We start from the raw sequence: 23,687 nt of genomic DNA, 5'->3' as shown, positions 1-23,687 counted from the left end.
TTGTTTTTCAATGCAGCATAGTATACCACAGCTTCTCTACCCATTCTTTTGTTGATGGGCATAGACCATTCTTAAAAGAGCACAGTGCCCAAGGAAAACATTATTTACAAGTTAAGCTAAACTATTATTTAGTTTTAAGATTTTAGGGCTCAATAGATGGCTTTTGAGGAGGAATTATATTCAAATTGAATAAAATAATAAAGGAATATGCAAGTATTATTTCTGAGGACAAAATAGATAATTAAGTTGAATGAAATCTTAATAACTGTCAATAAATAATTAATACCCATCCAATGATTCTCAACTACAAACAAGGAGAAATAGACATCTATAAATCCATGGTATAATTATAAAATAGAATTGAATTTTTAAAGTATGGGCAAATTATTGATATTTTAACTCTTGACTTCTATGAATGTATTCTTATTGTATAAGACTCAAACCACACATAGTATAAACATCATAAATTCTCCTTTGTTCTTCTCCTCAACCCTCTACCTTTTCCTACAAGTTCTTCTTCAGATATATTAATATGTACCATGGAAGAAAGGCCTGAAAGTCTTCTTATGTTCAAATATAGCTAAGATTTCTATAATTTATATTAATTGAAAGTTAGCATTATGTACTAATTTGATATAATTTTATCTCCTGTCTATAGAACTTACTATATCACTTACACTATGTGGTCTTATAAAGAAAGTCAATGTATAATGAAAAATGCATTTTGAACTATTGAAAATAGGAGAAGGAGGGGCAGTCTCCTGTACCAGTCAGATCCAATTTGACGGTACACACACACACACACACACACACACACTTTTTCTTCTTCTTTTTTTAAAAAAAGACTACTTCAGCCGTCGCGGCCCTCTGCCCAGGGCGGGCTGCCCTCGGCCCCCGGCCCGGGGCGAGCCGTCGTGGCCTTCTGCCCGGGGCGGGCTGCGCTTGGCCCCCGGCTCGGGGTGAACCGTCGCAGCCCTCAGGAGCCAGAAGGCAAGCAGCTGTAACCCAAGAGCACCAGTAAGGTGATAAAGCGTCCTCCCTTACCCCCTTTATATCTACGCCCCTGTTCAGCATGAAGAAGCCAGAGAGTCGGCATCCAATTCCCAAATCAATGAGACAGTTGGCTTAATTACTATTGGAAAATTCTTGTCATTCCTCTGTAGCATCTGGTCCCCACTGGACCCTCATCATTTCCTTCACCTGCTCCCCCCACCGACCAAACTGTGCAGCTCTGCAACTGCATCCTGGCCCATCCTCACCCTTCTGCCCCCAACCCTCACCTCCTTGTACCCCCAATATGTTTTTCCCAATTAAAAAAAAAAAACCTTAAAAAAAAAAGAAAATACCTAATTTTAAAATAATATTGCTAGGAAAGAAGTTCTATGTTCCTTAATTAATAAAGCTGACTTAAGTCACGTGATTTGTAGTTTAGACATGTTTTACCATAAGCTCCTCCATTCTATGTTTTTAATCTATGTATCTATGATTTTCCAACATTTAGACCAATTCATTGTCTTTCAGAGTTCTATCATCCTAGGTAATTGATCTTGTAAAATTGTGTTTTGCTGTCTCTGGTGGTGTTTCTATCATCTGAATCATGCTTTCCAATTACAGATCCTTGTTTCCAACTTCTTCGTCATAATGATCTTTATTATTAAGGTATCTTGATTCCATGTTTGATCAATTTCAGACTTCATAAATTAATAAAAACTTTTAATTTCATAATCTTTGGCATTAGTGATTGGTGTGTAAATTTGAAAAATAATCTTATTAATAGACTTTTCTGGCAGGCATGAGTATCATTCTATTACTGACAGTACTGTATTTCAGGATAGATCATGAAATATTCTTTTTTTCTTATCAATGTGACATTGTTTCTTTCAATTTCTCATTCTTGGCATCAGAGATCATATTATTATCCAGTTCAAAATGTTTAACTTCAGTCCATTTTAGCTCAATAATGCCTAGAATATCAATCATTAAGCTTTCTGTTTTATTTTCACTTTACCCATTTTCACTTTTATTTTTTATGATTAATATTTAATGCTTTCCACATTTTTATTATTAGTGGATATTCCAATAATATGGAGGCTGAAGAGTCCATGACTAAACTTTTTAAGGCTAATGCTCTATTCATTGGAAATATAATTTTTGATAATATAAATCACAACTACACATGAGGACCTTACCAGATGAAATACACAAGAATCAAATTGCAAACACTTTACAAACTTAGCTGCTGTACAGACCTAGCTGCCTCACAGACTTAGCTGCCTCATGGACCCATGCCAGTGCCCTAGACCAGAACAACCTGCCATCACCCTGCTGCCTATGCCAGGAAAACCAATACCATAGGTGAAACCATTTCCTTTCAGAACACCACATTGGTATCTCTGTCTATCTCAGAGCTAGAACTTGAGCTGTGGACTTGTAAACTCCACCTAGCTATAGTAGTTTTCTGGCTGAGAAGGGTGCTAATTCACAGGACATCTCTCTCCTCAACTGAGACAGGTCTTCCCTTGAGATAAAGATCAGAGATAAATTCAGGCAGGGTGAGCAACCCTTTTCTCCAGTGAGTTCCTGAGCCAAGATTATCAGAAGAAAGACCTGTTAAGGCCCCAGGCATGAAAAACTGTAACATTAAAATGACATGGACGAAGCAGACTATTCCACATCCTACACAATGCCAATACAAGATGTTACCCCAAAACAGTGATCAAAACACAGAATCAATGGATTTCCTGAAGCCAGAAAATCTGATGGAACTTTCTGACATAGAATTCAAAAGAACAGTCATTGAATATTTTCAATGGGTAAAAGACAAACTTGAAGAATTATGAAACACTGCAAGCAAAAGCCAAGAGGAACTTGAAAAAACAATCCAAGACAATGCAGATAAAACAAATGAGGCATTAGAGGCTCTGGAAAAAACAAGAAACTGCAATACAGATTATGAAGATCAATGTTTCAGATGTTGTCAAAATGTTGGAGGGACAGAGTTGAAGAGATGAAATGGGAAAAAAAGTAAAATAGATCCTTAGCATTATCTGGTAGAACAAAAACCATACTCAAAAGGAAAGAAAAAGAAGAAAATCTAAGAATAATGTGGGACACCATCAAGAATAACATGAGCATAATTGGAATCCCAGAACAGGAAGAAGTAAGTAAAGGCACTGAGAAAGCTGTGAAAGAATTACTAGAAGAAAATTTCCCAGGTATAATGAAGATTGTGAGAGAAAATATATATATGAAGCTGAGCGAACTCTATATAGAATAAGCCCCAAAAGAAAAACACCAAGGTATATTGTAGTCAAATTTTCCAGAACCAAAAATAAGAAGAGAATTCTGAAAGCAGCGAGGAAGAAATGAAGAGAAACTTTTAAGGGAGAGCAAATAAGATGAAGTGCCAATTTCTCAGCAGAAACCATGTGAGTAAGCAGACAGTATAGTGGAATGGCATACATTAAACATTCAAAAAATACAACTGTCAACCAAGAACACTGTACCTTGCAAAATTGTCCATCAAATATTACTGAGAGATCAAGATGTCCTCCAAAAAGTACAGCCTAAGGGAGTTTGTAGAAACAAGACCAGTGTTGCAGGAAATACTGAGTAAGTCCTTCTTACAGAGATTATGCCACAGGAAGCAAGAAGGACCAGAGTAACCAGATACAACACCATATAGAATGCAACAAAATGGTAGCAATAAAACCTTGTCTCTCAATAATTACACTGAATGTGAATGCTTTAAATGTACCAGTGAAGAGAAAAAGAGTAGCATGTTTGATAAAAAACAACAACTTCATCAATATTCTGTCTACAAGAGACACACTTGAAAAGTGAAGATAAAGGAAGACTAAAGCTAAAAGGGTTGGGGGAAAAAAACTGAAAGACAAAACATACCAAGCAAATGGCAACCAGAAAACAAAACAAAACAAAACAAAAAACCAAACAAACCAAAACCAAACCAAAGTCACAATATTAATCTCCAACAAAATAGATTTCAACATAAAGGATAAGGAGAAGGAAGGTCATTGTATAGTACTTAAAGGATGAATAGGACAAGAGGACATAACCATAATAAATATCTATACACCAAATAATAGAGCGGTAAAATAAAAAAAGCAAACATTAAAAGAACTGAAAAGAGAAATAGATACCACCACGAGAGTAGTAGAAGACTTCAATACACCACTCTCAAGAAAAGATAGAACTACCAGAAAGAAGCTCAACAAAAATACTGAAGAATTAAAACACGTAATAAAGCAACTCAAGCTCATAGATACATACAGGCTAATGCACCACAAAAAAGCACAGTATGGCTTCTGCATGTTTATGGAACATTGTCCAGAAGAAAAAAAAATTCACATTTTAGGTCACAATGCAAGCATTGATAAATTTTAAAAATATGGAAATAATACAAAGCATCTTCTCAGACTACAGTGCTACAAAATTAGTACTTAATAACAAGAGGATGAAGGAGGGGAAAAAATCATGAATTTGGAAGCTGAACAACACCCTGCTTGAACATGAGTGGATAATAGAAGAAATAAAAACTGTAGAAAAAGTGCCTTGAAACAAATCACCAAGAAAACACAACTTACCAAAACCTCTGGGAAACAGCCAAAGCAATAGTTAGAGGTCAATTTACAACAATAAGCAAACACATAAGAAGTCAAGAAAAAAAAGATAATTGTATTTTCAAAACCATGAAAAAGAACAGCAAGAAAACCTGACACTCTCTAAAAAAGCCTGGAATTATAAAAATTAGGGCAGAGATAAATGAAATAGAAAACAGAAAAACAGTTGAAACCATCAACAAGACCAGGAGTTGGCTCTTTGAAAAGGGGTGTGAGTGTGTGTGTGAGTGTGTGTGTGTGTGTGTGTGTGTGTAGTTGTTTTTGTTGGTTGCCTTTGAGTTGAGCATGACTCATAGTGACCCTATGAACAAAAAGCTTAAAGCCGCTCTACAAGTATTGACATTTATCAAAGTTCATAGAGTTTCCAGAGGCATGTTATTTAGGAAGTGGATGTTACCACTCCTGCTTCAAAATATGTATATATAGTCATGCTCAGCAGTACTTAACAACAAGTGTGTGTGTGTGTGTGTGTGTGTGTGTGTGACCACTGGGCCAATTGATAGCACCAAGATAGATGGAAAAAAGATTGAGGTTGTTAACAATTATAGCTTGCTTAGCTCCACATCAACACTATCAACAAGAAGTCAGGAAATCAAAAGATTAATTACATCGGGAAAATCTGTTGTCAGGGACCTCTCCAAAGTGAGGAGAAGCAAAAACGTCAATCTAGAAACCAAGGTGCTCCTAATCCAGGCCATGGTCATCACAATATCTTGCTATACATCAGAATGCTGGACAATGACCAAGGATGACAGAAGAATTATTGATATAATCAAATTGTGGTGCTGGAGAAGAGTCTTGAACATACCATGGACCACCAAGAAAACAAATAGGTGTCTTGGAGAGGGTGAAACCAAGTTTCTCCTTGGAGGCTAGGATTTTGAAGCTCCTTCTCACATACTCTAGGCACATGGCCAGGAAATACCGATTTTTGGAGAAAGTTGTCATGCTTGGAAGGGTGAAGGGACAGAGCAGGAGAGCAAGATCCCAGATGAGATGGATTGACACAGTAAGTATGGAAGTGGGAGTTGGTGTGTCAGAATTAGTGAGAGTGGCTTAAAACAGGACAGGGTTCTGATCTGCTGTACATAGGGTTGCAGGTGACTTGACAGCACATACTAAGAACAACATATATATGTATATGTGTGTGTATACACACACACACACACACACACACACATACATTTATAACTGCTGTGTTCTTTAGTTACTAGTCTCTATCACTTTCTATCTTACATATTTCTGTACATATAGGTTACTCACATAGCTCCTGTTGCATTACAGTTGCAAATTTTGATGTTTGTATGTTTTTTTGAGAAATAAATTTGCTTAAGTCTAATCCAATTTCAGTTGTGACTCATGCTGTGATAGGGTTCTTTAAAATTCTGAGTTGGCACTCTCTTCTAAATAATTGTTAACTCAGAGGATTTTGCTATTTACATTTGGCAAGCTCTGCTTGAGCTTAATTCACCTTGACTTCTAATGCACTCACATTCCATCTTAGTTCAAAGGCTTCCTAACCCTTTTAAATTCTACCAATGACTTTGAAAATTATGTTGAAAATTACTTTTGACCTTTTGTGCTGTAGAAAAGTTCTCTTTTTTGTTTTGATTCTTCCTTCTTGTCTGAGCCTTCCATGAAAACTATTCTCTCAAAACTCCCTGCTCAACTCCTCGGGATGGAGGTGGGGGTGGGAATCTACGTTCCAAAATCTGCAATCGTAAGTACTTTGTGATGGTGCCCTTAACTCATATTCTCATATGGGGGTTGAGTGGAAACATCTTTGTGTGTCTTTTATGTGCTCATTACCTTCCTGCTTCTTCAATTCTTCTTTCAAGACCACTTTGCTACAGCAAAGTCCACTGTACAATATGGCCCCTCTGTGTCAGAAAGCTGCTGACTTTCCTTTCCATTGTACCTTGATAAGATGATGGATAATTTTATTCACGACAGCGTAGTTGAAGAATGGCCATTGGTTACAACCCAAGTGGCATATATAATGTCTCTTTGATGAACATTAATGAGCAAAGGTGTACTTCAAGGAAAGCACATCACAAGGATTTCCTAAGAGAACATTATGACTGGAACCTGTCATTCTTGCTTATATTCATAAGAACTGAATGTCTGCACATTCTAACATTTGCATTGCACCACTAATATTAAGTATGAGAATAGATGGGAAACAAATGGCAGAACTGGAGGAAGTTTTCCTTCTTCCTTTAGAAAAAAAATGGCAGATGGTGTTTTGAACACAACTTGTCATAGAACATGAAAGCCTTAAAGTTCTGGCTGTTTGAAGAAGGGGGGTGGAAAGTGGATTTTCTTTAATTGTAAAAACTAGCTTTAGATTCTCTCAGGGGCTTAAAGAAGAAAAAAAAAAAACACCATTGAGAAATGGGAGTGAACTTCAAGATAGGGTTTGTGTAACAAGTACCTCAAACCACAGGAGTCACATGGGCTCTTTCTGCTTTGCTACTTTTGATTACTTGTCAGAGGGTTTATACTTTTAGCTTCCCCATCTTGCAAGGTCACTCAACCATGTGCAGGCTGGAGTAATCTTTATCCACAATGTCTTTACAAAAGCTCATACAACAGAGCAGTAATGGCAACGTGGTGGACTACTGTTCTGGTCCAGCATACAGCTCTTACTCTGCTCTCACAGGCAACCTTCAGATGGATGACAATAGAAGGCTTCAAATGCTGGCAGACACTGTGGCCACTCTGCCTCGGGGACGAAAACAGGTATGATTGCTATTTTGTACCTTTAGCTGTGTTCTCCTGACTCTGGAGTACTATGTTTGTTTGGTTACCTATTACATATTAAAATGTTTAAGTCAGAAGCTTTAGAATTAGTAATAGCGAAGAGAGGAGGAGTCCAGTGAATTTGATGAACCAGTCCAAAAGATTAAGAACATATAAACTTCTTTTTTTCCCTCCAAGCAAAAGCTTTAAATTATTTCTCTCATTTCAAGAGATGTCCAGGTAAAATCCAAACCACTGAGCATATCAAATGTGGGAGTAGTTTATTACAGATGCAACTAGTAGGAGAATAGTTGATTTTTTCCCCTTCCTTTACACCTCCCATTGGCAAGTTCCCTCTGATCTTCCCTCCCTGTTGTTGATAATTATTAGTAATTACAGCTCAGAATCAAATGAGAATTTTTTTTCCTTGAGGATGAGTTTTGTTGGCTAAGGAAATTCTTTTCAGTTCTGTGGTGGCCTTTTCCTAGACAAAGGAGGGACTACAGAATGCTGAATGCCAGATGACAATGAGCTTGGCTATTTACTGCTGTGGGACTTGCACCGGCCGCTTGCCTTATGTAGAGTGAAAACTGTAACACATTTCCTTTGTTACTGAAATGAAGATAATAATAGAATTACTCTTATATTTGTCAACAGTAACTGACGTATAGTATGTGCACAAGAAACTTTAGATGGTGCTCTAATGATATTTCTTTCAATATATTGTCCTATGGATTAAAAGTCTTTTGGAATACTAGTTATCCAACCAAATTTACTTTTAATTTAGCTTTTCCTTATTTGTGATTGTTGCTATTCAACTTAAACAATACATGTGTATAAAAGATATACGCTATTATAACTATGTTGTTGTTTTTACAAGTATAAATGAGAATTAAATACACACACATGTATGTATTTATATACATATACATATGTATAAATACATATATATTTGTAACAATATATAATACTTTTCCAGATTTTGGCAGTGTTACTTGCTACAATGCCCTAAGTGCATCTCTAAATTTAGATACAGAATTTTTTTAAAAAAGATGCAGAGCTGCTATAAAGAATGAATTTTTTCCATTAATGTGTGCATATACATTATGTGTTCTACTTTTCTAATTAGGAAGCTGCAATACGATGTGAGAGTCATAACCTTTTGGGATGACGTGTGCTACCTGCGTCCTTAGTGTTTTGCACAATAACGATAAGGACGTAATCTACTATGGTTTATTTCCCAATCCAAAGTACTTTTGTGTTATTATGTAAAAAACAAAATAAAACAGAAAACCCTACACCATCAAATTGATTCTGAGTCATTGGATATTAAGGATAATCGTGCTACTGTGCAAATAATCATCACATTTTATGATAATAGAATGATGAAGATTTCCTTTAGAGAACATATCTGAAAGTAAACCAACCATGGGAAATTAAAAAAAAAATCTTTATTCAAATTTTGACACAAAATACTCAGGTTTTCTTTCTTTCTATTTGTTATGAAGCCATCAGACAAAATATGGTTCACTTAGTTGTGATTATTTCATTTTTTTTCTGCAGAACTTTTACTGCTAAAGATAGAATTTTTTTTTAAACAAATGTGCCTACTTCCAATTCTTAATAGCCTCCAGCTTGTAACTTCGTTCATTTTGTCTACTTATCAAACTATACCCGGACACTGCAAAACAATGCATATTTTCAGAGTGTGTTCTAGGAGGTAGGCATTATACTAAACATGGAGATCAAAGTTGAGAGGAACACCTTTGTTTTGTTTATAGAGTTTACAGTTCATAAGTAGAACTAATAGGCATCAAAGTTGAACAAAATCAATGTTCTAATCCAAATGTTCTTCAAATGTGACTTTGAAGGCTATATATTCCAAATATTGAAGGGTTCTCCAAATCAAGGGAATAATTTATGCTGAGACACAGTCCTGAGGACTTTGGGGCAGGCTGAAGCAGCAGCACATTATTTAAAATTTGTCAGGAGCATCCCATTAATTTCTATGTGGAGAGCAGGGCTGAGGCCTCAGAGTCAAGCTGCTTTATAGCACATTCTTGGGCAGTTCCCCCGGGGAAGTGGTCTGTTGACCAGCACAAGCAACAACTGATGGGTTTGAGTCAGTGGAGGTATTGAGGAACCCTGGAGTATGTGAGTGAAATGGTGAAGAGTAGGGATGAGAGAACACTATTAGATAGAGGAAGAAAGAGGAGATATGGGGATGGAGAGCAAAGTTATATATTAAAGACAATAAAGACAAGAAGACACATATATATGGTTTTTATACTTGAGTAAAGACAGCATGAACTAAAATAAAACAAAACACCACCAAATAACACAAAAATAAACCAAAAGCTGTTCATAGGAGAGTTTGTCATTAGAAGACACTGAGGAAGAGTGGCTTTTAGGTTAACTGTCTCTCCTGGTCCCAATTTGACAGTACACAACATGAACTCTGTGTTGGTGGGATTGTAAAATGTATTTAGTATCTGTGTTGGGATTGTATTAAACATGTAGATTGCTTTTAGTAGGATTGTCATTTTCACTATATTAATAGTCTTCCTATTCATGAACAGGGGACATTTTCCCATTTATTTAGGTCTTTTATTGTTTCTCACAGAAGTGTTTTGTAGTTTTCATTTTAAAGGTGTTTTGTGTCTCTAGCCAGGTTTATTCCTTAGTGTCTCAGTTTGTGGTTGACTATTGTAAATGGTATTACTTTCTTGCTTTTAAAAAAAATCTCTATCAATTAATTTGTCCATATTCTTTCTGTTACAAATGTTTTTGAGGCTTCTCTCATCTGCTGCTGTAATTATCTTTGCAGTGGTAGACTTCCTCAGTCACACAACTTTTTCTCATGGATGTAATAATTACTTAAAAAAAACCCAAACTCACCACAACAAAAAACCAGGCAAAGCAAAACCCTTGTACATTATACATCTGGTTCTGTACAATTAACATAATTGGAACTTTTATTGTAAATGCATCTTAGTGCCCTGAGAATTTTCTAAATGACGTTCTTTGGCTTTAAGTGATTTGCAGAGCACCCCACCCCCACCGGCAGTTGGACACTAACTGAACACAGTCCCTGTGAGGCCACCACACGAGCAGGTGTTACTCTGCCCAGTGTTATTTTCAACACTTACAGGACTGACGTCAACAATTCCTACTTCTCGTTATTATTGGCTTTGGTTTCTGCAAAGCTGTATCAGGTTACTCTGTGGTGTCAGATTAGTCTTCAGAGTCATTTGAGTGTTTATAGCCAGACTTGTTTTAAAATAGATTTCTATGTGTGCGTATTATTTGAATACTTTTTTTTAGTAGGTGCCAGTCACCCCAGTATGGCTCCTACTTCTGAACATAGTTTCTATTTCCTACCATGAAAAACCCTGTAGGGAGGAGAAAGGAGTATACTCTTGAGACACATGGAAATGCCAAAAGGAAGCTATTCTACCATGCCACTCATTCACCTGAGGGTAGAGTTTGCCCTACGGTAGCAAGTTTCAGCACATACTATAGTGAGAATCCAAACCTGACAAACAGGCCAGAAGTGTGAATGTACATTAATGATATCAAAAACTCTTTGTCTAATTTTCTTTAAGTTTATCAAATAAATACTTAATAGGCAGTTTTTGGGAAGGGTGGAGGGTCCACGAAGGAGAGGAAGATCCTCAAGCAGGTGGATTGATACAGTCACTCCTGCAATGAGCTCTTGTATGTCAGGAAGTATGAGAATGACACAGGATAGAACAGAGTTCAGATCTTTTATTCATAGGGAATAACAACAACAACAACAGGCAGCTACTGGAAGGATTATTTCACTTAAAAGCTCTGATAGGGAATCTTGTGCTAAACTCTAAAAGGTGAGAGAATAAATCTGGGATGAATCTATTTCTAGGATGGGCTCTATCCTTCAGGTAACTTCATGTAAGCCCTGGCAACATACCTTCCTGTTATCTCTGGATGCATGGAAGGATTTTGATCATTTAGAGGAATGCTTTTAGCTAGAAAACTGTGCTACTTTCATGACGAAAGAATTTGAAAGTCCTCTTCATATGTGCTTGGAGTCACTGCAAATATTTTTCTTGAAATGGTAGTCTGTGGGCCCATAGTCAGGACTTTCTAATAGCCCCAGCTTACTTTTGGGCTTCTTAAAGACAGAAGTTAGGAACATTTGAGATGACATGCAATAATGGGGTAAGGATTGCACTGCTAATGCAAAGGCAGGCTGTATAAATCCACCAGAGGTTCTGAGGGATAAAGGTGGACAATCTCCTCCCATGTGTTACAGTCTCTGAAAACACACTAGAGGGACAGGTCTGACTTGGTTCTGACTGATGGCACATAACAGCCACCACCAGCTTTTAATAGTTGGGTTAGCCCCATTAACCTAATGCTTCTGATACTTAAAAAAGGGGGGAAAGGAGCAATCATAGGAGGGCTAGGGAGTGAGGCAAGAGCCTGAAAACAGGGCAGAACTCATTCAGGTGGGATTTTAAATTAACAGCAAAAGCAAAATCCTACTTGGTCGTAAGTATCCTCACCATCCTTCTACCATTTTTAGTAAGTAAATTAGAGCAGCCTGTGGGGACCTGGAGGTCTCCAAACAGCAGAAATGACTTGAGCATTGAACTTTAATCTTTTTTGAGGCCTGGCTACTATTTGACTGAGTTGCAGATTCTTCCTACCTTTTGCAAATTGGCAGTTGAAGTCTTTAGTCTGTCTGTAAAAATGGACGTTGTTTATTTACAAGATTTGAATACATAGTTTTTCAGACCAGATTCTTCTAATTTCTCTCAACCCCCCACCCCATCAAATTGTATAACTCCTTGATTAATCCCCACCCCCCTTGCACTTCCTCAACCCTCTGCTTCTACCTCCCACCCTCTTGGATTCACATACTCATTTTACAGTAATGGTTTTATACAGTATTTGTCCTTGTGGAACTGAGTTAGTTCACTCTGCATAATGCTCTTCAGTCCCTTCCAAGTTAGGTAGTAATTTACAAAATCATTGCTCCTGAGTGCTGTATAGTTACTATTCCATCGTGTGAATGTACCGTAATTTCTCAAACCATTTTACTGTGGTTGCACATCTGCTTTTTTCATGTTCTTGTGATGATGAATAACATTGCTATGAACATTGGTGTACAAGTCTTCGTTTGTGCCTCAGTTCTCATTTTTCTCTGTAAAAGTTGCCTAAACATATATGCACATACACAGAAGTGATACATATGATGCTTTTCTCATATAGCTTGCTTTTAAAAATGTTCTTTGCAAAGACATTTCAATCTTAAATAAGGAACATGTTAATGAGTCCAAAAAATGGACTTTGTGAATCATGTAGCATAGCAGCAAATATTGCAATATGGATTGCAATGCCTGATCTTTTAAATCATTCGATTAAAGACAGAAGAATGGTCATAGTCTCAGTGCTGAGGCATCCCGTGATAGTGGCTAGCAAGGAGTTAAAGAGCTTTGTCTATCCAGCAGTCATAATTGAATGCGTGTTTTGCAGGTCTGCCAAATTGCTAAGCTTGGATTTCTCATATTAGATAATGTGCAATAAAAGACAGCTGTTGCCAGCATATGCTGTGCATCGAACAGCAGTTCCTCGTTCATGATTTTTTGATGCCATACAACCCTGAGGAAGATCTCTAGGTCTGGGGAGCATGGGACTGTCCAGGTTCGATCTCAGAATGAGGAATAGAGGCAATAGGAAAAGCATTTTCCAAAGCCGAAGACTGTTGATGAGAACTTGAGCTTACTTAATTTTTTCTAGGCAGATCGTTTTGTGTGTGAGCAAGTTTGAACCTCGTGAACATTCCTTTCCAGATCACCTGAGTCTGAAAGTCAGGGCCAGATTAAAGCATGTGAAGCCCCTAAATAATGATAATCCCTGCTGTCCATCTCTGCTTAGTCGTGCATTTGAAGGGATGCAGGAGTTACACACACACACACACACACACACACACACGAGGGGTGTTAATTATCAATGATATAACTTCCTTTTAAACAGTATCAACTTCTTTTTAAAGAATCAATCTGAAAAGAGATGGAAAATAAAATAATATTTATATTATTTTATCTAAATATTCCTTTTCCCCCCTCAAGCAATTGTTATATTTTCTTACAGAGAGATAAGTGAATATGCTGATAAAATATAAATGTAGTGTTTTAATATCCCTTATTGCTTTCTTAGAAGATAAATCTAGAAGCATTTTTATTGCCAAAAAACAGAAACATATTGTGCATTTCAAATAACTATTATATTTTTTATCCCCTTAATATGCCTAATACTTCATTTATTTACATACAGAGAGTGATATGAAGCATTGTCTTGTGCAACAGACAATAAAAAAATAAAACTCATGCAATACATAAACTAAAACTTTTCATGTTAAAGAAATATTAGTATTCGCAGTATTTTTTATATGTTTGCTATGTTACCATTATATGAAATTATTGCCTGTGTTAGTTTGATATTAAGTACGTGCCAGGTTGTGTCCATATATTTGCTGAACATATTTTACAATTACACGTTTTCTATATTATTGATTACAGAATTTAGACCATAACTCTGTTCTATAGTTTTCTCTAAATGTGTTAAAAAGGGGAAAAATTGTACTTTGATTGACTTATTTGAACTCCTGCTCACTTTCCTATCATCTAGAGCTATAATGACCGTTGGCTGGTGCCCGGATATGAGCAAGACCATAACCTTTCCTTTGAATCAGGGAGCAGAGCACTACTCGTCCTTCTAGCTGGAGCTGCTAGTGCTTATGTCTCAGGGAATGAAGAAAATAAAAGTCACTGGCAGTAAGAGAGATGCAAATCAAAACCACAATGAGAGGTTACAGAGGTTATTTCCAGTAGTTAGGGAAGGGGCTGGTGGCCTTTGGGCTATCTTGTTGGGAGGGGAATTATGGCATCTCAGCCATGGTCTAGGGGTCACTGTTGAGTCCACAGCCCATAGAAACCTCTTATCCACCGCTAAGCCTCCAGCACATTCTAGCAATAGTAGCTGCTGCCATAACATTATACAAAGCCTTTGCCCAGTTTTCTGCACCATCCACATTTGTCCTAATCAGAGGGGGCCACTTCCAACAAATCATCTTTATTCTTGTCTGGATTTCTTCACTGTTGGGATGGACTGGAGTCTGCACTGGCTCAGATAACAGCCTGGCAGCCAGCAAGAGCTGAGTTGTGTTTGGAGATCACGGGCTAATTCCATTTTCTTAAACAGTTCAAATTTCTCAGGGACTAAGGCATAAATTGTCCCTGAATTCTGAGAGTTGTAGCAGGCAGGAGGAAATTCTTAATTCCTGCTTCTCCCCAACTCTTTTCCCATATTTTTTCTCTTCTCCCTTTTGTGTCACCTTTTAGAACTCTTATCTGCTCTCAGGCTGAAACCTAGCATCATCTCTGGTTTCCCATTCCCATTGTTCCTGTGGTGCTGATGGCTGATAATGATGTAGTTTCCATCCATCAATAAAGCCCGAAGTTGGGAAGGGGGCATGATAAGGTACCATCTCACCCCACTAGCAGTGGCAAAGTTTAAGAGGACAATAAGCAATAAATAGTAGAGAGGATATGGAGAGATTGGAATTCTCTCTCATACACTGTTAGTGAGATTGTAAAATGGTATAACCACTCTGGAAGGCAGTTTAAGGTTTCCTCAAAAAGCTCAATGTAGAATTTCCACATGGCCAGCTATTCCACTACTAGAAATAGAGTGAAATAGAAAATAGAACCAAGGAAAATAGAATTGAGACACAAAGGGAGATTTGTCCATCTATGTTCATAGCAGCATTATTCACAATAGCAAGAAAAAGGAAACAATCCAAATGTCCATCGATGAAAGAATGGATTGAGAAATTTTGGTATATTCACATGATGGAATACTATGCAGCATTCCAGAATGATGATTTTGAAGAATACAATATAAACATAAGAAAGGCTGAAAAGCATTATGCTGAGGGAACTAACTCAGTTTCTGAAGGACAAATATGGCATAAGACCATTTTTTGTAAATTAAGAATAGCTAGTAGTTGTGTCCAAAAGTCCAAAGGGGAAAAGGGTAGAGGAAGGGGAGTTAAGAGGTGGGGATCATGAGACTGCAAAGTATGGTGGGTGGAGTGAGGGGGTAAAGGTATTAGGAAAGATCCAATGGGAATCTGAAAAGACATAGTAGTAGTAGGCATACATAGATCAATGATAATTAATTTTAGAAAGCACAGTGTGTGGAAATGATTGTATGAAGCACAACGTATACAAAGGAATGCATAAAATATAATGTACTGCCAAGAAAACAAACAGATTCATCCTGGAGAGGGTTAAACCAGGCTGCTCCTTAGAGGCAAGGATTCTGAGGCTTCATCTGACATACTTTGGACATGTTTTAAGGAGGGAGAGGTCCTTGGAGAGGGACATCATGCTTGGGAGGGTGGAGGGACAGCGCAGGAGGGGAAGACCCTCTATGAGGTGGATTGATTCAGTGACTGGGGTAATCGGGATGGGTGTGTCAGGGGCAGTGAGATTGGCACAAGATAGACCAGGGTTTAGGTCTGTTGTACATAGGGTCGCTATGAGTCGCAAGCGACTTGACGGTACATAACAACAACAACAAAATATAATGTATATGAATTTTGCATGCAAATAAATATAAAATAAAAATAAATTTTAAAAATAGACAATTTGCTTTCTTTTCTAATGCCTTTTATATCAACACATTCATTGCCCTGAGTTGTAACCAATTCATAGTTGACCCTCCTGCAGGTTTTCAGAGGCTGTAAATAGCACTGGAGTAGATTGCCCATTGTTCTCCTCTAGAGAACTTGTAGATTCTAACCACTTGTTTTTGGATTGGCACCCACTAGGTCACAAGAACCAAATATTTTACTATAAATCCTAGCCTTTGTGTCAGATCAAAAAAGAGATTGCAATTCATCCTACCTTGTGATTTGACCATGTTCATAAAACTTAATTCAGAAATACCAGGGTCAAAGAAATAGCTTTGACTGAAAAGTCAGAAGTGAGTTTTTGTTGACAGTACCCATTTCCTCAAATCCTATACCCAACTAGCCCTCTAACTGTATGAAAAAAAAATAGTATACTTTATCTAATATGAGAAATATAAGTTATAACTGTGTACATAAACATTTTAGTGCATTTGTTTACAAATATCTGTTTATAAGTGTCTGAGTTTTATGCATAACTGTGTGTTTATAACCTTTGCGATTGCAGTGCAGCTTCTTACCACTAGGCCACCAGAGCTCCCTAAATAGATATTTGGAAACATACATGTATTATTGCACTTTTACAAATAATGCATATTATGCTTTTTTTGCTAATTTCACTGATCTCCTATATTCTATGTATTCATTGTTGTATCACAACTAATAACATATATTTACATCCTGGCCTTGGTACCAACACTTCAGAAAGGCTAAAAAACACTCTTAATTCCCAAACAAACAAGACAAAAAGCTTGCAAAATCTGGTGTAATCACCTAGAAATTAAGGTGCTACTTCTTCTGTTAACTGCTTCTCTATATAGGGAGTTCTGACTGCTCATTGAGTAAGGAATTGGACTGTCAACCCAAAGGCAGGCAGTTTGAATCTACCAGCAACTCTGGAGAGAAAGACAATCTCATTACATGTGATTTATAGCCTCTTATAATTCACTCGGGAGTTCCTTATAAGTCACTTTAAATGACAACAGTGAAGGTTTGTTGATGTTGATGTTGTTAAATTCATCTATTTACAAGGGTAGAATGGATTATGGAAGTTTTAGTTATAAGATTGCTTCCCAAAAGGTGTCCAAGAATAAATATGATATAATGAAACAATCTGTATAATTTGTATAATTCGGAGGACTGGAAATTTTACTACATTAATTCAAAACTATTGCAAAAATAAATCATAAGTGTAATTGAGGCTTTGATGCCCTGCTTTCATCAGAATCTTGTCTCTGTATATGAGTTTGTCCTTTAGAGATTGGTCTGTTCTGCTAATAATAATAATTCATGTTGTACTATTAAAATAAACACCGCTATCTCATCAATCTTTTTCAAGAGCTGTCAAGTCTATGGGACTTACATGACACTCTATGAGTGCTATTTTTCATTGGTTGTCAATGGGACAATAATCGTTACAGTTAATCTTTCAGACTCCTCACTCAATTTCATTGTGGTAGCACTGTCCAGTAGGGGGTCTAACATTGTACATCTCTATGGAAGCAAAGTGCAACATCTTTTTCGCTTGGGAGCTGCTCATGGATTTCAACTACAGGTCTTAGAGTTAACAGCCAAGTGCTTTACCCACTCAGAAGCTATGGATTCTGAGGCTCCGTCTAATTTACTTTGGACATGTAGTGAGGAGAGACCGGTCCTTAGAGAGGGGCATCATGCTTGGGAGGGTGGAGGGACGGCGCAGGAGAGGAAGGCCCTCTATGAGGTGGATTGATTCAGTGACTGGGATAATTGGGATGGGAGTGTCAGAGACAGTGTGATTGGCACAGGACAGAGCGGAGTTTAGGGCTGTTGTACATAGGATCGCTATGAGTCGCAGGCGACTCGACGGCACATAACAACAACAACAACATGTTAAATATAGTTGAGGTATGAAAGTCTTTTGGGGAGCTTTGAGGTTTTTGAAACATTACAATCTTGCCACAGGATTTTCATTACTGAAGCCTCTTTATTCTCCTGAAAGCCCCTGTCTGAGCTCTCCTTTGTGGTCATTTGTTGATTGTTGAGTCAATTCTAACTCATGAAGTGATCCATCATAGAACTATTCCACAGGGTTTTCAGGCTAGCTTTTCTAAGCCATCACCAGAGCTGTCGTCCGAGGTATCTTTGGGTGCATTAGAACCATCAACCTTGATAGGCTTAGGCTTATTATTGTTGTCATCTGCCATCATATCATTTCTACTCATGTATAACACAATGAAACCTTTCCTAATCCTGCCCATCCTCACCATCTCTGCTGTACTTTGCCCACTGTGCTCACCTCTGTGTCAGTTCATCTTGTTATACCCCTCAGAGACTTCCTGGATATTACTGTTGTTAGTCAAGTCAAGTATGACTCATGGTGATCCTGTGAACAACATCTGAACTCTGTCCTTTCCTGTGTTATCCTCACCATTTCTGACATAATCAAATCCATCTTGTATTAATCCAACTCATTGTATTAATCCATCTCATTAAGGGTCTTCCTCTCTTTCACATACCAACCACCTCTTTAGACATGATGTCCCTCTCCAAGGAATAGCTCCTCCTAACAGCATATCCAAAATGTGATGAAGCTTCTCCATTCTTGCCTCCAAGGAGAACTCTGGGCCACACTTTCTCCAAGACATACCTGTTTGTCCATGGAAAATTCAGTACTCTTCTCCAACACCACAACTCAAAGACAATAGAGATTCTTTTACAGTCATTCTTACGCATTGTTCAGCTCTCAGATGCATAGCTAGTAATGGGAAAGATCATAGCGTCCATTAGAAAAACCTTAGTCTTTAAACTGACAGCATTCCTCCTCAGCACTGGAGAATGGAAATTGCTGTATTTGCATAGCAATTTCCCATAAGATGGAGTAAAGAAGATGATAAAACACAACATTGTTTGTGATTTAGAACAACTTACAGATATATCTTAAGAACCTTTCTTTAGCTATGTATTTTTGTTTTTCTTTATTTTTCAGCTTGCTTTGACCAGATCAAGTTCTTTAGGTGACTTTTCCTGGCCTCAAAGGTAAACAGATTAATTTTTTTTTAATCTCTCACCAAGATATTTAGGCACATAGTTCCACAGATTGTTGGTAATAAATAGACTGTTGGTTATACAAGTATAGAGTTAGACATACAATGTAGATGAATGTTAACTATTTTTTAGTTGTAACACTTATTTTAATAAAAAATATGTACAAAATTTGATGTTTTGAACTTCATATATAGTTTTCTTTTTTACAGAAAGCTGATTATTGTGGAAAAACAGGATAATGGAGCATTTGGATTTGAAATTCAGGTGAATTATTTTTCAACTTTTCCAGACTTTTTAGGAAGGACGTTGCTTTATTTATCTATCTATGTTATATGCAGTATACAAACATATAGAATTGATTTTAATGTATTTTTCATTAACATACTTTATACTATTTATCAGATTCTATATCTCAGCTTTTATATCAAAGAAATATTTTGATAAAATATATACACACCTGTGTGTATAACAAAATAGTAAAAGAAAACCCCAAAGCCGCTGTTATTGAATTGGTTCCAATCCTACAGAACATAATAGAATTGCCCTATAGAGTTTATAAGCTATGGATCTTTATAAAAGCAAACTGCCAGCTACATAATTCTCTCAGGGAATGACTGGCAGATTCAAAGTGCTGACCAACTGCTGAGCTGCTAGGATCTTTATCTGTCTATCCGTCCATCCATCCATCCATCCAACCATCCATCCAGCCAGCCAGCCAGCCAGCCAGCCAGCCACCCACCCACCCATCTTTCCATCTTACTGAATGCTTGTATTCAAGTATAGTTCCTGTAATCATTTGAATATGCTAAAGAGCTAATGCTGAATGTAATGCAACATTTGTATATTTTTGTCTAGTGAAACGATTTTGTAATTATTTGTTGAAACATATGAAGATATTTGGTCTTGATTGCAAATTGCCACAGGTCAAAGGAAATATAGCAGGTTTCAATGCAATTGCCAAAGCAATTTGATTTTGTCTGCTTTTTGTTGGTCATATTTGTCAAGATGGTCAGTTAGAGCTAATAAAATATCTCAGTGCAGCAGTAATAGTTTAAGTATTACTTATTCTTTTCCATAGCACATTTACATTTCTTTTAGATGTATTTTGCATAATCATGTTCTTACACTACACATCAGATTTTAAATCTTAGCTTTGGTGTTGCTTTCAGAAAACTTTGGATGACTAAATCTGAGCCCCACAATTGGAAAGTCAGAGTTTATTTTAAGATTAGGAACAGGAAGCTGCTAAGTAAAACATGTGCTGTAAGGGAAGAAACAGAATGAAATTCAAGCCACAGTGAACATGGAGAAAACTCTAAGAGTGAAGAAGGCACCTTCTACTTCTTAAGTTTTTCTTCTATTAAATTTGGTCAAATCTAGAATTCTTCCATATGGTTTTTGAAACATTGTATTCTTATTTTAGTGACAAGAAACACTTTCTACTTTGTTGTAGAAACATTATGCTTTATGTGATTGCTTCTTTTCAAGTGAGAATTATCCCCAAGGATGTGCAGCAATTGCTACTGAAAACTGGATAAACATAGTTTCTTATTCTGCACACATGTCCCTGCATGCACACCTCCCCCAATTTAGGATATGTCACTGCTTCATTATGTTTCCCCTGCATATACTAAACATTTATTATACATAAATTAAGAGTCAAAACCATTATTAATAGACTATTGATTACAACATTATTGAACATTTGTAGCATAACAAACTAATGATTTCATCTGTGAACTGCAAATACGCGTGCATTCTCAGTGATGCAGATACCTAGTCTCTTGATATATGTTTCTCATGGTTTAGACTACTAATGAGGATCACATAGCATAATAGGAACATAGGGTTTTATACTAAGGCTCTCCTGGATTCAAATTTACTCTGTTTCTGTTTCATGAGGTTCTTAGACATTCAAATGAAATGACATATAGGACCTAATGACTTGATGCCAGAAACATGTGGCAAGTGTTCAAATAATATTTATTGGTTAAGAGAAGGGGTAATATTCTTGCTAGAGAGTGAACGGTGACCTTAAAATTATGTGTTCTAAATACTAATCCGTATACCTGTTGCTATAACATCATTTGACAATGTGTTGACTTTGTTATGTTAATGAAGCAGTATTAGTTTCGCATGTCTTTTAACTCAATCTCTTTCGAGATACAAAGAGCAGATTAATCATGTGAGTAGCACAGAGACCTCTTAAGCTTAAATGTATTAAAAAGTCAAACACATTTGCTATAGATCATTGAAATATGATGTCTTCAGTGTTCTTGTTACAGTTTGAGAACAAACAAAACAAAACAAATGATTATGCTGAATTGAAGGAATTAAAGCAGGAGCCAAAGCCTAACTTTTTCTCCTTTAGTTGGGTGACTAATGAACCGGTGAGTATTCAGGGCAGGCATACAGGAGAATGCTCAGAAATGAAGATAATTGAGTCAATTACAGTGTGTTTGAATAAATGCAGGGCAGATTGTCACTATTTGCGAAACTCTGATTTAAAATTATCATTGTTGGCATATCTCCCTGGCTGGGGGTGTACTGTTGCATACTTGTCTGTAAGGATTACTTTAGCTTGAGAGAATTATATAGGCATTTTTCTCTTTCCATATGGATGGCATTGTTTTAATCCATTACTAAATAAGAAATTCAATATATATATGCAGTAATGATATCATTAGGTGATCTCTTAGGGCTCAGAAGCTAAAATCTTGAGCCACCCTAAACTCATTTTCTTCTGAAGTTAGATATCTTTTATGAACAGAATTGGGTATGGATTGCTTTGTAGAATTAAAAAATAGATACCTAGGATTCAGTTCATAGGTAGGAAAATGCTTGCAAATCACTCTTTGCGTTTAGTCAGAGCACCTGGTAAGTGCTGGTGGTATAGCAGTCAGTGGGTAGTTGTGCTGGTAAACCCCAGGCTATGCCTCTCTGGTGATTTTAATCCACCATCCTTTCCAAGGGAGAAAGATGAAAAAATCTCCTTCCTTGAAAATTACAGTCTTTGAAACTTAACAGAGAGCCAACTATGAATTGGTTGGTATTTGATTTGAGTTATGAGGAGTACCAATTGATGCAAATTGTTTACAAAACTTGAGTCCACCCAAGAAGCATCTGGAAATAAGGGTCTGGTGATCAGCTATTGAAAACTCTATGGAGCTCATTTTACTCTGGTACACATAGGGTTGCCATGGCTTTATGTTTTTGTGTTTGTTTGTTTTTTCCCTTTTTAAAAACCACATCATTTAAAGTAACAGACACATTTTATTTTTATTTTTTGTTTTGTTTTCATAACAACTTTTACTATTTTCATTCTCACAGACTTACAGACTTCAGAATCAGAACATCTGGCCCTGGGAGATGTGCACTCTGATCTGCAAAATACAGGAGGGCAGCCCAGCCCACCACTCTGGCCTGCAAACTGGTAACTTATGACTTTACTCATGTGGTCAATCATTTTAATAGCTAACTAAAGGAAAATATTGTTAGTGAAGGTCAGAATGTGACAGTTGCTTTGAATTTCCTTAGCTCCTTTATGCTGTGAAGGCTTGGAGTGTGTTTGTTTCATTTCATTTACATCACAAACCAGGAGGGGTTATTCAAATGCTATTAACATTTTTTTTTCTCTTGGCATCTCCCAGGTGATGTCCTTGCAAATATCAATGGTGTGAGCACGGAAGGCTTCACCCACCGGCAAGTGGTTGACCTGATCAGATCATCAGGAAACCTGCTAACGTAACTATCCATCTGGGTGCTGTGGGGCGTCAGGATGTTATGATTACTTGTCACACAGGCTGAGTGAATGAATAGGCTTTTGTTTAGGGATCAGAAGAAGAGAGGCCTTGGATCACAGCTTTGCAATTGGGAATAGATGTCTTTATCCCTTTTGTTTTGTTTCTCAGTGTTTTCTCAGATATGAAAATAAATACTGTCAACATCTAAAGTTAGAGTATAGCCATAGTCAAAATATTCTTGTGAGCAGAATAAGTCTTTGTAAAAGTTTTTTTTTTTAAAGTGTGTTTTTTTAAAAAAATGTCAAATTCAACAGAGCTGACACATACTTTCTTTTGACTGTGATGGTGGCCAGTTCAATATACTTCGTTGAGATAATCTTGTGGCTAGAACAAGTTGAAAGGCTTAAGGGCTAAGGGGTTCCCCCCCACCTTTGCTGCCATAAGACAATTGTTTGTTTACTTTTTTCCCTTTTAGTGTTAAATCTGGAAGAGGAAAACAAAATATACTTACTTTCTACCCTTTTACATACATTCATGCCTATTAATATTACAATTTTATTAATGAGCCTATAGTCTCCCCAATTAGGAATTTGATTAACTGCCCATATAATTCTCACCTACAGATAAAATCTTAATATGTAATTAGAAGATAGAAGTCATTATAATTTTGTTGAGCCAATACTATGTTTTCAGCTCTGTGATGTCCTGGGGCGGCGAACCATAAAGATTCTCCTAGTGTTTTTTAACTCTAGTGGAAGGAGGTGAATAAGAAAGGCCTCTACAAATAAGTGGATTTGC

General features: G+C 36.9%; 1 protein-coding gene across 1 annotated transcript in view; it reads left to right on the top strand.

Annotated features, from left to right (window-relative positions):
- Positions 1 to 7,186: 7,186 nt before the first annotated feature.
- Positions 7,187 to 23,687, top strand: part of CYTIP (cytohesin 1 interacting protein) — a 32,960-nt gene continuing 16,459 nt past the window's right edge. Inside the window, exons 1-5 of the mRNA XM_006880789.1 lie at positions 7,187 to 7,382; positions 19,088 to 19,137; positions 19,356 to 19,410; positions 22,477 to 22,579; positions 22,797 to 22,890. Of these exons, the coding sequence (XP_006880851.1) occupies positions 7,209 to 7,382; positions 19,088 to 19,137; positions 19,356 to 19,410; positions 22,477 to 22,579; positions 22,797 to 22,890 (476 nt within the window). The 5' untranslated portion in view covers positions 7,187 to 7,208. The remainder of the gene's footprint in view (positions 7,383 to 19,087; positions 19,138 to 19,355; positions 19,411 to 22,476; positions 22,580 to 22,796; positions 22,891 to 23,687) is intronic.

Source organism: Elephantulus edwardii, unplaced genomic scaffold (genome assembly GCF_000299155.1).
Source record: "Elephantulus edwardii isolate Elephantulus edwardi_28Jun2011 unplaced genomic scaffold, EleEdw1.0 scaffold00010, whole genome shotgun sequence".
Taxonomy (NCBI): domain Eukaryota; kingdom Metazoa; phylum Chordata; class Mammalia; order Macroscelidea; family Macroscelididae; genus Elephantulus; species Elephantulus edwardii.
This window is presented reverse-complemented; position numbering and strand designations above follow the sequence as displayed.